We start from the raw sequence: 14,918 nt of genomic DNA, 5'->3' as shown, positions 1-14,918 counted from the left end.
AATCACTGTGTTTTAGAAATAGCCCAGTAGAAGAAATGAAAATAAAATCAGAGTATGTAACTGAAAAAATTCCTACAATGAATGGAGTGTTTTTCAAGTAGAGGAATATTATCATCTACACCATTATCAACAACAATGCAGAAAGACTCATTTCTTAAAACAGAATATCTTCAGTTTGAATATGAAAACCTAAAATAGAAACATACTCAAAGAGCATCTGAATAGAAGAAATGGACTTTGTCTAAAATGAATCCTTAAAAAGCTTACAATTTCCTTGGATCCTCTGTGAGTATGCTTAATTAGTCTTTGAAACTGTCATAATTGCACACTTTATTGTGGTTATTTTCTAGAATCCTAACAATTAAAAAGTTTTATATAGTCAAACTGCAATTGCATAAGTGAATAATTATTTATTATAATATTACTACTTATTATACATTTCTGTCAGTTTATCTGGTGTAATCTGAATATCCTGTTTGTGCACAACACTAAGCAATTTAAAGACAATTTTTTTTAAAGACAATTTTTTAAAACACTTCCACTCAAATCAACTTCCAGAATTTTACCAATGACCGTGAGTAATGACACAAATTAAAACTGCCTGTGAAGAGTAGTCTAATTTAGGGACAAAGCAAGTAAAGGAAAACATAATCAAAAACAAGATGAGAGGAGATTCCTTTCTGTGGAGGCCTCTGCATGCTTCTCATTGCTTGTGAGGATTAAGCATAGGTAGTTGTCCTTCAAGGAACTTACTACACTCACTCAACACCTTCACTTCTTACCAATTGACAAAGAAATTCTGAAAATCAAATTTGGCAAAGTTTCAAGTTGACATTCATATACTGATTTAAACTCATTATTCACACCATGTTTGCAAATGAGATACCCAAAGGGACTAACACAAAGCAATGAATGAAAAACAAACCAAAAAAAAAAAAAATGTTCACAGCAAATTTTAGTACTAATACATCACATAGGAGTCCTGAGGAGAATATGGATGAAGTGGACTTTATTTTGGCAATGTAGGAAAACAAAGACATTTAAATTCCATTTGTTCTCTCAAAGCAAATTCTAGTTTATGGTTTATTTGTGGGACTTTTGGTAAAGATTAAAAAAAAAAAAAAAAACAATGCTGCTGACTAGGAATCATGAGCAATGTCAGATATTTCAAAACCATAAACAGAAACCACATCAATAAAGTTTATTTTCTCTGGCATTACTTTTACATCTCTGAAGGACAAGTGAACTATGTACAGGAGCTTTGGGTTCTGGCCTTTGAAAGGGCTGCTGCTCTTATACTAAGTTTGGAAGGCTTCATGCTCCATCTGTGAAACACCTGCTTTTCAAAGCTACTGACTGATCATAGCAGCCTCCCATTAGTCTTACTGGAACTGCTTCTGCTTCTAGAGTAAACATTGTGGAATCTTTCAAGACATGCTGGTAGCACTGGGTAGAAAGTACGCGTGAAATGAACAGGGAAATGGTAAAACTGAGGAGCAAAATCTTCACAGAATTCTTTGATCTCATCCATGTTACAGGTTTATAGTGTCCATTTGTCTCAAGTAATCCATGCCTTGAAATATTCTGGATATCAGGAATCTAACTTGATCTTCTGGGTGATATGTAAATATATTAGCACATTAAACAGAGTTTTAAGTTTGTAGTAAGACACTGTCAGATTTAAATCTCCATTCTAGCATGTTCTACTATTCTTGAGTAGGTTATTTAGCCTCCCTAAACCTTCAGTTCAGTTCAGTCGCTCAGTCATGTCCGACTCTTTGCGATCCCATAAACCATAGCACACCAGGCCTTCCTGTCCATCACCAATTCCTGGTCCACCCAAACCCATGTCCATTGAGTCGGTGATACCATCCAACCATCTTATACTCTGTCGTCCCCTTCTCCTGCCCTCAATCTTTCCCAGCATCAGGGTCTTTTGAAATGAGTCAACTCTTCGCATCAGGTGGCCAAAGTATTGGAGATTCAGCTTCAACATCAGTCCTTCCAATGAACACCCAGGACTGATCTCCTTTAGGATGAACTGGTTGAATCTCCTTGCAGTCCAAGGAACTCTCAACACCACAGTCAAAAGCATCAATTCTTTGGCGTCAGCTTTCTTTATAGTCCAACTCTCACATCCATACATGACCACTGGCAAAACCATAGCCTTGACTAGACGGGCCTTTGTTGACAAATTAATGCCTCTGCTTTTTAATATGCTGTCTAGGTTGGTCATAACTTTCCTTCCAAGGAGTAAGCATCTTTTAATTTCATTTTAGAATGGATATAACACATACTTTGCAGGAGTTGTGAAAAGATTAAATTTTACTTTATTTTATTTTTTTTAAAAGATTAAATTTTAAAATTTTATTTAACTTGTAGAGCAATGCTTGATATATTGTTGTTCAATTTCTCAGTCATGTCCAACTCTTTGTGATACCATGGACTGCAGTGCACTAGGCTTCCCCCTGGCCTTCACCATCTCCTGAGCTTGCTCAAACTCATGTCCGTTGAGGTGGTGATGCCATCCAACCAATTCATCTTCTGTCATCCCATTCTATTCCTGACTTCAATCTTTCCCAGCATCAGGGTCTTTTCTGAGTCAGCTCTTCATATCAGGTGGCCAAAATATTGGAGCTTCAGCTTAATCACCAGTCCTTCCACTGAATATTCAGAATTGATTTCCTTTAGGATTGACTCGACCTCCTTGCAGTCCAAGGGACTCTCAAGAGTCTTCTCCAGCACCATAGTTCAAATGCATCAGTTCTTCAAGAGCACTCAGCCTTCTTTATGGTCCAATGCTCACATCCATACATGACTACTGGAAAAATCATAACTCTATGGACCTTTTTGGCAAAGTAATGTCTCTGCTTTTTAATATGCGACCAAGCAAGTAAAGGGAAACATAGAAAAAAACAAAAAGTCTGATATATACTATGTATTTAACTTGTGCACCACCAGCACCAGTAGAGATAAGCATTGCCATCAAGCAAAATGTCAGGAGTTACCTCAGTTTCTCTTTTTCTTTCTCACTCACCCAGTATGTGTAAATATACATATATGCCTCTTATGAAGTACTAATCTTATTCTTGGTCTTTCTTCTTGCCTTCTCCTCAGGCCAATCTGAAGATCAGTCCTAAAATTAAATTTTGGCTCTTGCTTGCTCAGAAATGTTCAATGTTATATCCTTATTTTAATATAACAGCACAAATCTTTAACAAAGTCTCCTTAACCCTGCAAAATTTTGTACTGCCAAAGTTTTTCCTGTTTTGATCTCCTATATCATCCTACAATTTCATTGGAAAAGACCCTGATGTTGGGAAATATTGAAGGCAAAAGGAGAAGGGGACAGCAGAGGATGAGATAGTTAGCATCACTGACTGAATGGATATGAATTTGAGCAAACCCCAGAAGATAGTGAAGGACAGGGGAGCCTGGAGCACTACAGTCCATGGGGTTGCAAAGAGTTGGATACATCCTAGTGACTGAATAACAAGGGCAACATATGCCTATTTTGGTCACCATTGTATCTTTCTACAGCTTCTGGTACATAGTAGTCAACAGTAACTTCCCCTTTCAACAATGAATGCTATGAAGAGACATCTATCTAGGTCTCCAAGCTGTAGAAAATTAAATAGATGCTATCAAGGAGATACCACATTATGGCAGAAGTGAACAACAACAACCATTAACAAAGAATTAATAATATGAAACTAGAATAAAAGTCCTCTAAAGGATAGAAAACTCTTTAAGGAAAAAGAGAGTTTTGAAAGTAATGTCACTTTTAATAGAATATTCAGAGAAGAGATTTCTAAGTGACATTTGAGCAGAAAGCTGAATAAGGTAGAGAAAGAATATAAATATTTGGTAGAAGAGCATTTCCAGCAGAAGTAAGAAAGAACACAAAGGTCATCTGGTGATAGTATGCTTGCTGTAGTCAAAAAATAGCAAGAGGAACAGTGTGGTTGGAATTGTGTGAACAAGAAAATAACAATAGGATACGCCATTAGAAGTTAGAGGAAAAACATGGATAGTCTTGCTGAATAACTGAATTCGGGAGTTCTGAGAATAGTGATTCTAAATATCCATGGGAACTATAGGAATGAGTTAATATATTACACATGCAGGTACATAAAATCTCAATGGAGATTTGTTGGGAAAAACAAATCTCAGTGGAAAGACCTGTTCTCAATCACAAAGAATTTGCAATGTAGTTGTGAAGATCAGTCATAAAGACATAAGGGATAATTAATTGCATAGGAAAATGTATGGTGACACCATATAGTGCTAACAAGAGGAATACTAAGAATTTAAATAAGACAGAGAATGCCATGAAAAATTTTAAAATATTTCTTAGGCATGGATGAACTTAAACTGGGAAGTGAGGGTGGTTATTTAGAATTAGAAACCAGGGATTCTAGATAAAAGAACTATCATGAGTAAAGAACAAGTGAAAGGAATTCATGGACATATTGAGAAGTGGTGCAATTAATTCATTTTTTAGGAAAAATTCCCAGGCAGTTGTTCAGAAGTTAGGTGGGGAGAATCACTTCTATCAAAATGTGAAGTTTAAATCTACTATTTGGGGGTATGTGTTTAAGACATTGTTGAATTAGAAAAACAAACCATGTGTTCTATGTAGAATAGATTTTGGATAGGGACTTGGAGACCTAGATAGCTGTCGAAAGAGCTGTGGAAGTGAAGGTCAGAGAACTTTCTGCTAATGATTTCTACTTCTGCTCAATATGAACTGTCCTAACAAGTACTCTACAAAGGCACTGAACTCCTCAAGAACCTCCAGAAATCTCCAATCAACTGTCTCAGTCTACAGCACTGAAGCCAATTACTTTCAAGTGCTCACTTAGAAGTTACTTCAAGTTTCCATTTGTCCACGTATCTGCCTGCATCTACCTGTGCAGAAATAATGGATTCTCCTTCATTTCCACTTTCTATACCTTGCATGAATGCTTTTAATTGTCAAAGTCTAACCCAGAACCATATGGAGAGAGGATTTCTTAAAAATGAAGATCCGGGAGTCTCCTCTAAAGGCAGAGCTGACCTTAGTAGGAAGTGATATTGGTGATTAGTAGAAATACACAAGCGAGCAGAGAAAGAAAAATCGGAAGACGGAAGGAGACTCCAGACACTTCATCTATCATCACACAAAGCACTTCAACTCCAAAATTATTCTTTCCTATGATATTTAAATTGAAAAGAAGTTTATACTACTAAAATTAAAAACAGGATGAGAAAACACAAATGGTGTTTTTTCAAACAAAAATTCATTCTATCAAATACACAAAGATATCTATTTCCATGTTCTGATATTATTCAGTCATAGAGATCAAATCTTTTCAACTTTTCTTCATATTTCAGGACTATTAAATATTTGCTATTCTTATAATTCTTATCAACTTCTGTTTGTTGCTCTCTAATATTTTTAAAATGAGATGTCCAGAATTAAAAACAGGTTTCATAATGAACTCTAATAGAGTAAGAGAAACTATTTCCTTCAATTTTCTTGTTGGTATCTGTATATTCATGCACCCAAAATGTAAATTAATGTTTCAGAATTTATTTCACACTTCTAATATTGAGCTCGCAATCAAAATTTTCCAATATTTGACACATGAACCACTGCCAAGCAGGGTAAGTTTCCCTGAAAGATTTTGGAATCACACAAAATCAATAGCTGAATTTAAATAAGTGAAATTTCCAAAGAAAACAGCAAAACATATAAAAAGCAAAGGCATACAGACAGCAAGTTAAGATCTGAATGTTATAAAATCAAGTTCATAGCTAAAATATCTTGGCAAGGAAATTAAAAATTAAAGAATGCCATGTGTAAACTAAGCAATGAAGGCATATTTAGAGCCAATAAATATATTAATTCAGTAACAGAGTTTACTCAGTAGAAACCCTGAGATGTTTTGCTACTGAAGGAGTTAAAAAGAAGAAAAAAAAAAGCTTAATAAATTTGTTCTTGAAGCACAGATTAAATAGATTAAATGAGGAGATATGCAAAATTAAACATGGATCAGAGGCTAATATATGGTAAAAATTATAATATCAGATGCACTCATTTTAAAGCATTATAACTAAGAGAAAATTATACTCTAGGAAGACAACTGGTCAGAAAATGTTTTCCAGTAAAAGAGTAAACCATGAGCATCTGGAGAGCACTGGAGTTTCATGTTTCCAACAGAATTTGAAATCATTTTAATTTTTACATGCATAACACAACACATGATCAATCCATAGTCTCAAAAATAAGTTAAGATAGAGTTGTTTAGAATGTTGAGTGTCTTAGCCAGGACGTCCCTATATTTCTGTTTTACATATATAGTTTACTATAGAGAATATTTTTTAATGTGTTTAAAAACTATATTGATACTATTGTGTGATAAATCCCAGATCAGTTCAAGCAGCTGCAAGGAAAACATTTTTATTATTAAATTAATAATTTCAAACCAGACCAGAAGGGACCATTATCCCAATGGATATGGAGGCATATTGTTCTTTGGCTTAGCTAAGCCAGGAACTCCGAAGTGTAATGAGATGTGCATAATTAAATGACAGCAGTTGGGTTTTGATATTTTGGTTGATGAAGTATTTGTTTACATTAATTTTATATGGTTCATATAATTTGAATAGTAGTACTGTGCCCTGTCATGGAATATTTCAAAAAAAGAATTTGACAATAGACGTACAAAGCATGCATCTCCTTCCCTTATTTCTACATTTTATTTAATTTGCTAATCTGCTTAAAGGATTAAAGAAGAAAATTAAAATAATATTGAGAGTCTGTCTAAGAATAACAATGAGGAGACTCAAATGTCTGTCATTAGTAATTGAAAAGGTGCTAAATCTCAAAATAAAAGTTTCTAAATAAATAGCAACTATAAGGCTTAATGAGATTTATCATATAAATTATTCCCTTTAGTTGCAAAGAGAAAGGTCTATGCTTTAGAGTTGGTTGTTCCAATAATAAAAATAAAATCATTAATAATATTAATAGTAACAACAGCAAAAATCGTTAGCATTTTATACAGTGCTTGCTATATTCTAGGTACTGTATTAAGCACTTTTAGAATGATTGCTTCTAAGATATAAAATTATCAGTATGAAAATTTTCTAACTGATTATTCAATTCTAGAATGAAAATAACATTTAAAGAACATACTACAAAGTCCACCCATTTAAAGTGTACACTTTAGATGACTTTTAATCCTTCTGTTAAAACATTTACATATATAATATGTCTATACATACAGCAAGAAATCAAAGAGAAAAATATGAAATAGGCTTATAGTATTACAAGACTATTTACTGACTGATAATCAATTTAAACCTTTTATGAAAAATGTCACAGAAAGACAAATTTACCAAAAAAAAAAAAAAGCAACATTTGATTTACTTACCTAAATATTTTCCCTTTTAGTATAAAAGTTCCCAGGAATTCTGAAATCCAATATTCACTATCCCAATAAATACTTTAAAATATACTATCACGATCCTTTTTTTTCCTCCATAAATCATACAGACAAATGCATACCTAACGTATCATGCTATGATAAAAAGTGTACTAGATAGCTCAGGCTGCCATAACAAAATACCACAGACTAGGTGGCTTAGACAACAGGAATTTACTTCTTATTGTTTTGAAGGCTGAGAAGTCCAATATTTAAAATATAGTCTTACTGGGTTCCCTAAGGACTCTCTTCTGAGCTGTCAGATGGCTATCTTCTCACTGTGTCCTCACATGAAAGAGAGAGAAGGGAAGCAAATTCTCTTGTGTCTCTTCTCATAAGGACATCCTGAGGGGCCTGCTATGATGACCTCACCTCTAAAGCCTCCATCTCCAAACACCATCACGTTTGGGGTAGGATTTCAGCACTGAATGTTGGTTAATACACCTCAGTCCATGGGCTTTCCAGGTGGTGCTAGTGGTAAAGAACATGACTGCCAGTGCAGGAGACTTAAGAGACGCAGCTTCAGTCCCTAGGTCGGGAAGATCTCCTGGAGGAGAGCACGGCAACCCACTCCAGTATTCTTGCCTGGAGAAACCCCATGGACAGAGAAGCCTGACGGGCTACAGTCCATAGAGTCGCAAAGAGTCAGATATGACTGAAGCAACTTAGCATGCACAAACCCGAGTCCATGGTAGGGAGGTTGTTTGAAAAATGCAAAAGAAAAATTTTTGTGGCATAAGCTGCTAGCTCTTAACTAGAAAGAAAAGAGGAGAAAAGGCAGTTGTGGAAGGAGATGTAAAAGATAGATGTCCCAAGGAGAAATTAAGGAAAAAATTATTTTAAGAATCATTTAAAATCAAAAGTAGTCAATATCTATATCTATATCATCTATAAAGTGTAAATGGAGTCATAATACAGACCATTATGTGATGTCTTTTCTACTTTGAGGTTCTTAAATACTATACAGTACATTGTGTCTCATGATAAAAATGTGCCAGTGATTCAAAACTAATTTTAAGTTTTAATTTTGATTGCAATGACTATAATTATTTTAACCTCTGACAATACAGCTATGTCGCTATTATTAAAAAATTACATTTCCTTACCATCGTGTAGCTGTGGGCCACCTTCATTAATTCAATGCATCCTTGAGCATCTGCAAATGCTCGGATTCCTAAACAGTTTGATGGATGCAAGAGCTTCATGAGGAAATGGCAACACACTTCCACTACTTGAGGAAGCTGAAGAAGGCAAGCTGCTGCAAGAAGGTTTTCAATGGTTTCTTCCTTTAATTCCAAGCAACCTAAACATTAAAAGAATTATGAAACATGTTTAAAGCATGAAATAATATGTACCAGTCTATTATTCCAAACATTAGGCAAACCTTCTAGAAATGATTGAACCTAAATTGATAATCCAAATGAAATATAATTCATAAAAGGCCAGTAATTGTTTTTGGCATCTTGCATTTCTTAGTTTGTGTGATATTCAAAATCATACAAACACAAACACAGCTTCCTCTGAGATACCTGTATCCTATTGAACAGGAATTATGGTTGTTCTTTCTGTTGTGAAATAAGTAATCAAAAAAAGAGAGAGAGAAATATTTTACAACACATGTCTTTCTAGGTGGTTCTAGTGGTGAAGAACTGCCCTGCCAATGCAGGAGACACAAAGAGGAGGGTTCAATCCCTGGGTCAGGAAGATATCCTGGAGGAGGAAATGGCAACCGACTCTAGTAATCTCGCCTGGAGAATCTCATGGACAGAGGCCTGGTGGGCTATCGTCCATGGAGTGGCAAAGTGTTGGGCACGACTGAGGCAACTTAGCATGCATGCACTCACACACGTCTATAAGCTTAGGAGAGCAAAGATGCACTAAGTTTCTGACAATATATACACTGTTTATATGAATATGGAATATTTCTGTGTATTTAATTAACATCTGTATATATATTTATAACCATACATGTTGTACATTGCTAATATTATATTTAGCTCACTGTGTCTATGATTATAATTTCCTATAATATTTCTTTTCATATGGTCAGTGTTGTGTGTTAATCACTCAGTCATGTTCGACTCTTTGCGACCCCATAAACTATAGCTCTTCAGGCTCCTCTGTCCATGGGATTCTCCAGGCAAGAATACTGGAGTGGATAGCCATTCCCTTCTCCAGAGGATCTTCCCAACCCAGGGAAGAAACCTGGGTCTTCTGCAGAGGTTCTTTGCAGGCAGATTCTTTGCCATCTGAGCCACCAGGGGAGGAATTTTCCTTTCTTTCTGGTCAGTTAACCTCAAAATTGAGCTCTTCAGTGTTTCTTTTCTTTTCCTTCTTTTCTAACTACTGGTATAACTTGTTAAATAATGGAGCTATTTCTGGAATGTTTAGAAATCTCATCTGTGTAAACATCTAGGCTCAATTATTTAGGTTTTCTTTCATGTAACAATTCAGCACATTTTTTGTAGTTTCATTCCATTCAGATTTTCTATTCCTATTGGGTGAGGTTTTCCAAGTCATGCAATCTCAGAAATGATTTATTTCATCTTAGCTTCTGTGACACACATGACCACCCTTCACTAGAAATATCTCCACTTATTTTTCCTGAACACGGGGTCAAGTCACATGCTAACATCATGACCCACGTCAGTGGATGTGTGTTGCTACCACACCAACGTTTATGATGTGACTGTGCCTCACCCTTACTCTTTCTTTTCTACCTGCTAACTGTGCTTCATGCTCAGTCACTCAGTTGTATCCAACTCTTTGTGACCCCACGAACTGAAGGCAGCCAGGCTCCTCTGCCCATGGCTAGAATTTTCCAGGCTAGAATGTTGGAGTGGGGTGCCATTTCTTTCTTCAAGGGATCTTCTCAACCTAGGAATCCAACCCACATTTCTTGTATCTCCAGCCTTGACAAGTAGATTCCTTACATCTGTGCTACCTGGGAAGCCCACAAGCTAACTAAGGCCTACATGAAAAGCCCAGTGGATGGATGCTACATGGGAAGCAAGAAGCCTGAGCTCCGAATCCACACCCAGAATTATTAGCTTCTAACAACAATATGCAATATATAAACTAATAATACTCCAAAAATAAATTAAAGCTTATACTTGAGTTGAAAGCTATCTCAAATGTCTAAATTGGACCTCAAGTGTAAAACCATAGGGAAAATAATTGATTAATCTTTATTATTACTATACTGTTATCTAGTTAAAATTTAGAAGGATATTCTTGCCAGCTGGAATATACTTTTTAACTTTGTGATGATACTGTCATTTTTTTTTTCTTAGATGTATCTTTATTTCATCATTAATATTTATTTTTATTACATTCTAAGAGAAGTTGTCTACTTTCAAAAATTCATCTTTTAAGGACAGAATATTTATTAAGAAAACTTTTTATAAACAGAATGCCTTTACTTTTTTCCCACATCAAAAAATTTATTCTGAATTTTTAAAAATTTCAATATTTTACAAGAATAGTACAATAAGCACTTAAGTGCCTTTTCCTTAACTTCACTAAGGAAAACACAGTCACAAAGAGTTAACATTTTGCTATATTTATGTATATGTTTGTGTGTTTATGCTATAGTTGATGAATTATTTTATAGTACTTCTAATAAAAATGTATTTCGTTCTGAATACTTCAGTGTGTCTCTCTTTAAAAAAACAACAGCATTCTCCTAGATAGCCACTCACGAATTTGATTTTTTACACTCAAGAATTGATACAATAGTATTTGCCCTAATGCAAATTTCCCCAAATGTTCAAATAAGATGCTTTACTGATTTTAGTTTTAAATTCAGCATCTAATCAAGGGCTTCCCAGTTGGTGCAGTGATAAAGAATCATCCTGCCAATGCAGGAGAGCAGGAGATGCAGGTTCAATTCATGGGTTGGGAAGATCACCTGGAGTAGGAAATGTCAACCAGCTCCAGTATTCTTGCCTGGAAAATCCCATGGACAGAGGAACCTGTGGGCTACAGTCCAGGGGGTTGCAAAGAGTCAGATACGACTAAGTGCGCACGTGCGCGCGCGCACACACACACACACACACACAATGAAGTCTCATACATTATTTACTTGCTACATCTCTTTAGTCTTCTTTAATCTGGAACAGTTTGCCAGCCATTTTTTCATTCATGACATTTATATTAGGGGAGTTCAGACCAGACGTTTTGTAGAATCTCTTCATGTGAATTAGTCATATTTTTCCCCATGATTAGATTTAGCCAATACCTTTTGGTAGGGAGAAAATACAAGTGATGTTTTTCACTCCATGTATACAGAGTGAGTGATAATGGCAGTATATCCCACTCTTGCTGGTGTTAAGTTTGGTATCTTGTTTAAAACAGTGTCTGCCAGATACCTTTATTTTAAAGAAACTTAAATTTCTACAGAAACACTTCCCTTTATAATTAACAAGTCATATGTTGGTGAGGGACAATTTCAGTTTAAAACATGACATTTCACCTATAACTTAACATGTTTAATAGATGAAGAGCATTATGTTTTATTTATGAGTCTCACTGAAAGAATGAGAGCAAAGAAATCTAAAGCCTGCTTCCCAGTATAGCAAGGGATTTGATGAAGAAAAGAGAGAGGTAAATTCTATTTACCTTTGGATATAAATTCAAAGGAAATTAAAATCATTTTATTGCATATTAATTTCTAATTAAATTAGCCTCCAAATTTTAGCTTGGTATAAATGAGGGACACTATCAAAATAAAAGTTATAAACAGTCAAACTTCCAATATTTTAATAAATGCACAAGGACCCTCTTCAGACAGAATCAACTAGTAGAACATTTAATACCATGATCAATTTGACAGAAGAGACATTTGTCAATAGCAATAAAATTATTTGAGGTGTTTATATTTCACATTATCAATAACATTGTCATTCAATAATATTGTCAAACAACCAGACTAAATGATTTTAAGACTAATTATATTAGTGTAATTATACACGTATATGTTAAAGCTTATGAAATATTAGTAAACATCAAAATAAAAGATTTTAAAAATTATAGAAACATATTTTATGCTGCTTTTAGATGCTTTATGAAATATGTACCTATACACTTATATCAGTAAAAATATAAAATATAGGGGAGATAAAATGTGTATAATAAGATTTGTTATTATTTGCAATTGATTATAAGCACAATTATATATACATATGTACGTATGTGTGTAAAATTTTGTCATGATTTAATATCTTTGGAGGAACTGTATCTAAATTTTTTCAATAAGATTATCAAGAAGATGCTTGTATTTTTTTTTTTTAACATTGATCATGTGAAGATCAATTTAAAAAGATCAGATGGTACGATCTTTATAGATTCTATTTTTACTGTGACTTCAGAACATTAGGAGAGTGACTTTAATTTTAATTGATTATTGTTCTCAGTAGCATATGTGCAGAAAGAATTAACAAACTAACAGCAGGTCTAAACTGCTCTCCTTGAAAAGGCATGCTTGCAAGATTTGACCTTGATTGGTATCTGAAAACATAGATTTCAAGAGGATTCCCACTATTCAGTAATATATATGGCTCACTGTGCCTAAACTGTTCGTGTAAACATTATGGCTTATGCTTAACAACTGCTTTCCTTCTGGGAGTCTTGAATTTTGGCATATACTAAGCAAGGGCTGCCTCAATAAAAACTCTCCCTTGTTGACAACAACTCACAGACTCTGTCACAACTCATTGCAGAGGAAATTAAGTGTACCCTGTGCTATTCCATTTGAAATGCCAACCTTGGAAGTTTACTTCTGGTTTCCCCAAGACTATGCCCTGTACACTGTTTCCCTCTCCTCATTATGCTCTGAATCTTTTTGTCCTGTTAGCCATCCTCTCATGAATCACCAAACCTGGACTGTTAGTCTTGAAGATATCCCAATACAGCTTTCTAATGAGAATAGTTGAGGTGGTGGGTAAAGTTTGAGATATACTGTGTCCACAGGCTGGAAGATGCAATATTATCAGGATTGCAACTGACCCCAAATTAATCTATAGATTTATTATGACTATATTCAAAACCCTATCAAACATTTTGTAGAAATTGCAAAACTGATTCTAAAATTCATACATAAATGCAACAATCAAGAATGTTCTTTGAAAAAGAACAAAGTAGGAATAATGACACTATAGATCTTAAGACATTTTATGTAACTATAGTAATTAAAATTGATGGTTATTGGTCTAAATATAGACAACTAGATCAATAGAGAGGAATGGATTTTAAAAATACAACCAACCATATATAAAGTTTTGCAAAGGCACAAAAACAGTTCAATTGAAAAATCAGTACAAGCAGATATCCATGTACTAAAACTTGTATTTTAATCTACACAATAAATAAAATTTACTCAAAATGAACCATAGTCATAAATTTAAAACCTAAAATTGCAAATCTTCTCTAAGAAAACATAGGAGAAATCTATATGACTTTAAGTTAATTGATTATTTCTTAGACAAAATGTCAAAAGGCATAATCTACAGGAAAAAATGTTAAAAATCACTACAGTGACAGTAATAACGGAACAAAAGATGAACCACGAACTAGGAAAAACTGTTTGCAAAATCACATATTTGATAAAGTACTTGTGTCTAGAATACATAAAGAACTCTCAAGCTCAATAATAATAAAAAAGCTTATTATATAAAGCTTATATAAAAAAGTTTATTATATAAAGCTTATATAAAAAAGCTTATAAAAATGGGTAAGTGATAAAAGTAGACATTCCATAAAAGAAGATACATGACTCTAAAATGCTCAACATAATTAGTATTTAAGAGAATGCAAGATGAAAAGCACAATGAAATACCACTACTCATGCATTACAACTGCTGATGGGAATGCGAAATGGTATAACCATTTTGGAAAATAGTTTTATACAATTTTACTTTTTAAATGACTTAGCCATCCCACTCTTAACTATTTACCCAGGATAAATAAAAGAATATGTTTATATAAATCCTTTTGCATGAATGCTTATAGTAGATTTATCTCGTAACGTCCAAACCCTGAAAACAATCTAGATGTTCAACAAGAAGTGAATAGATGAACAAATTGAAATCTATTCATTTACTGGACTACTGTTCAGTAATAAATTAGAACTATTGATATGTGCAACATCATGGTTAATTATGCTTAGTGCAAAATTATGCTGAATGTATAAAATCAGACAAAGAAAACTTTATGATCCAGTTTAATTAAAATTCTTAAACATCTAAACTTATCAGTTACGAGTGACACAAATAAGATCATTAGTACCGGAGCATGGGTGAGGGATGAGGAGATGAAACAAAATGGACCATAAAAAGAGGTGACAGATATACTCATTATCCTGATTGTGGTAATGATTTTACATGTTTGAGTGTTACCCACTTAGTCGTGTCTGACTCTTGGTGATCCCATGGACTGTAGCCCACCAGG

General features: G+C 34.2%; 1 protein-coding gene across 2 annotated transcripts in view; it reads right to left on the bottom strand.

Annotated features, from left to right (window-relative positions):
* Positions 1 to 14,918, bottom strand: part of KLHL1 (kelch like family member 1) — a 476,190-nt gene that overhangs the window by 238,595 nt on the left and 222,677 nt on the right. For both annotated transcript variants that reach the window (XM_043478165.1, XM_043478166.1), the window contains one exon: positions 8,579 to 8,775. In XM_043478165.1, the coding sequence (XP_043334100.1) occupies positions 8,579 to 8,775 (197 nt within the window). The remainder of the gene's footprint in view (positions 1 to 8,578; positions 8,776 to 14,918) is intronic.

The sequence above is a fragment of the Cervus canadensis genome, chromosome 9, assembly GCF_019320065.1.
Source record: "Cervus canadensis isolate Bull #8, Minnesota chromosome 9, ASM1932006v1, whole genome shotgun sequence".
NCBI lineage: Eukaryota > Metazoa > Chordata > Mammalia > Artiodactyla > Cervidae > Cervus > Cervus canadensis.
This window is presented reverse-complemented; position numbering and strand designations above follow the sequence as displayed.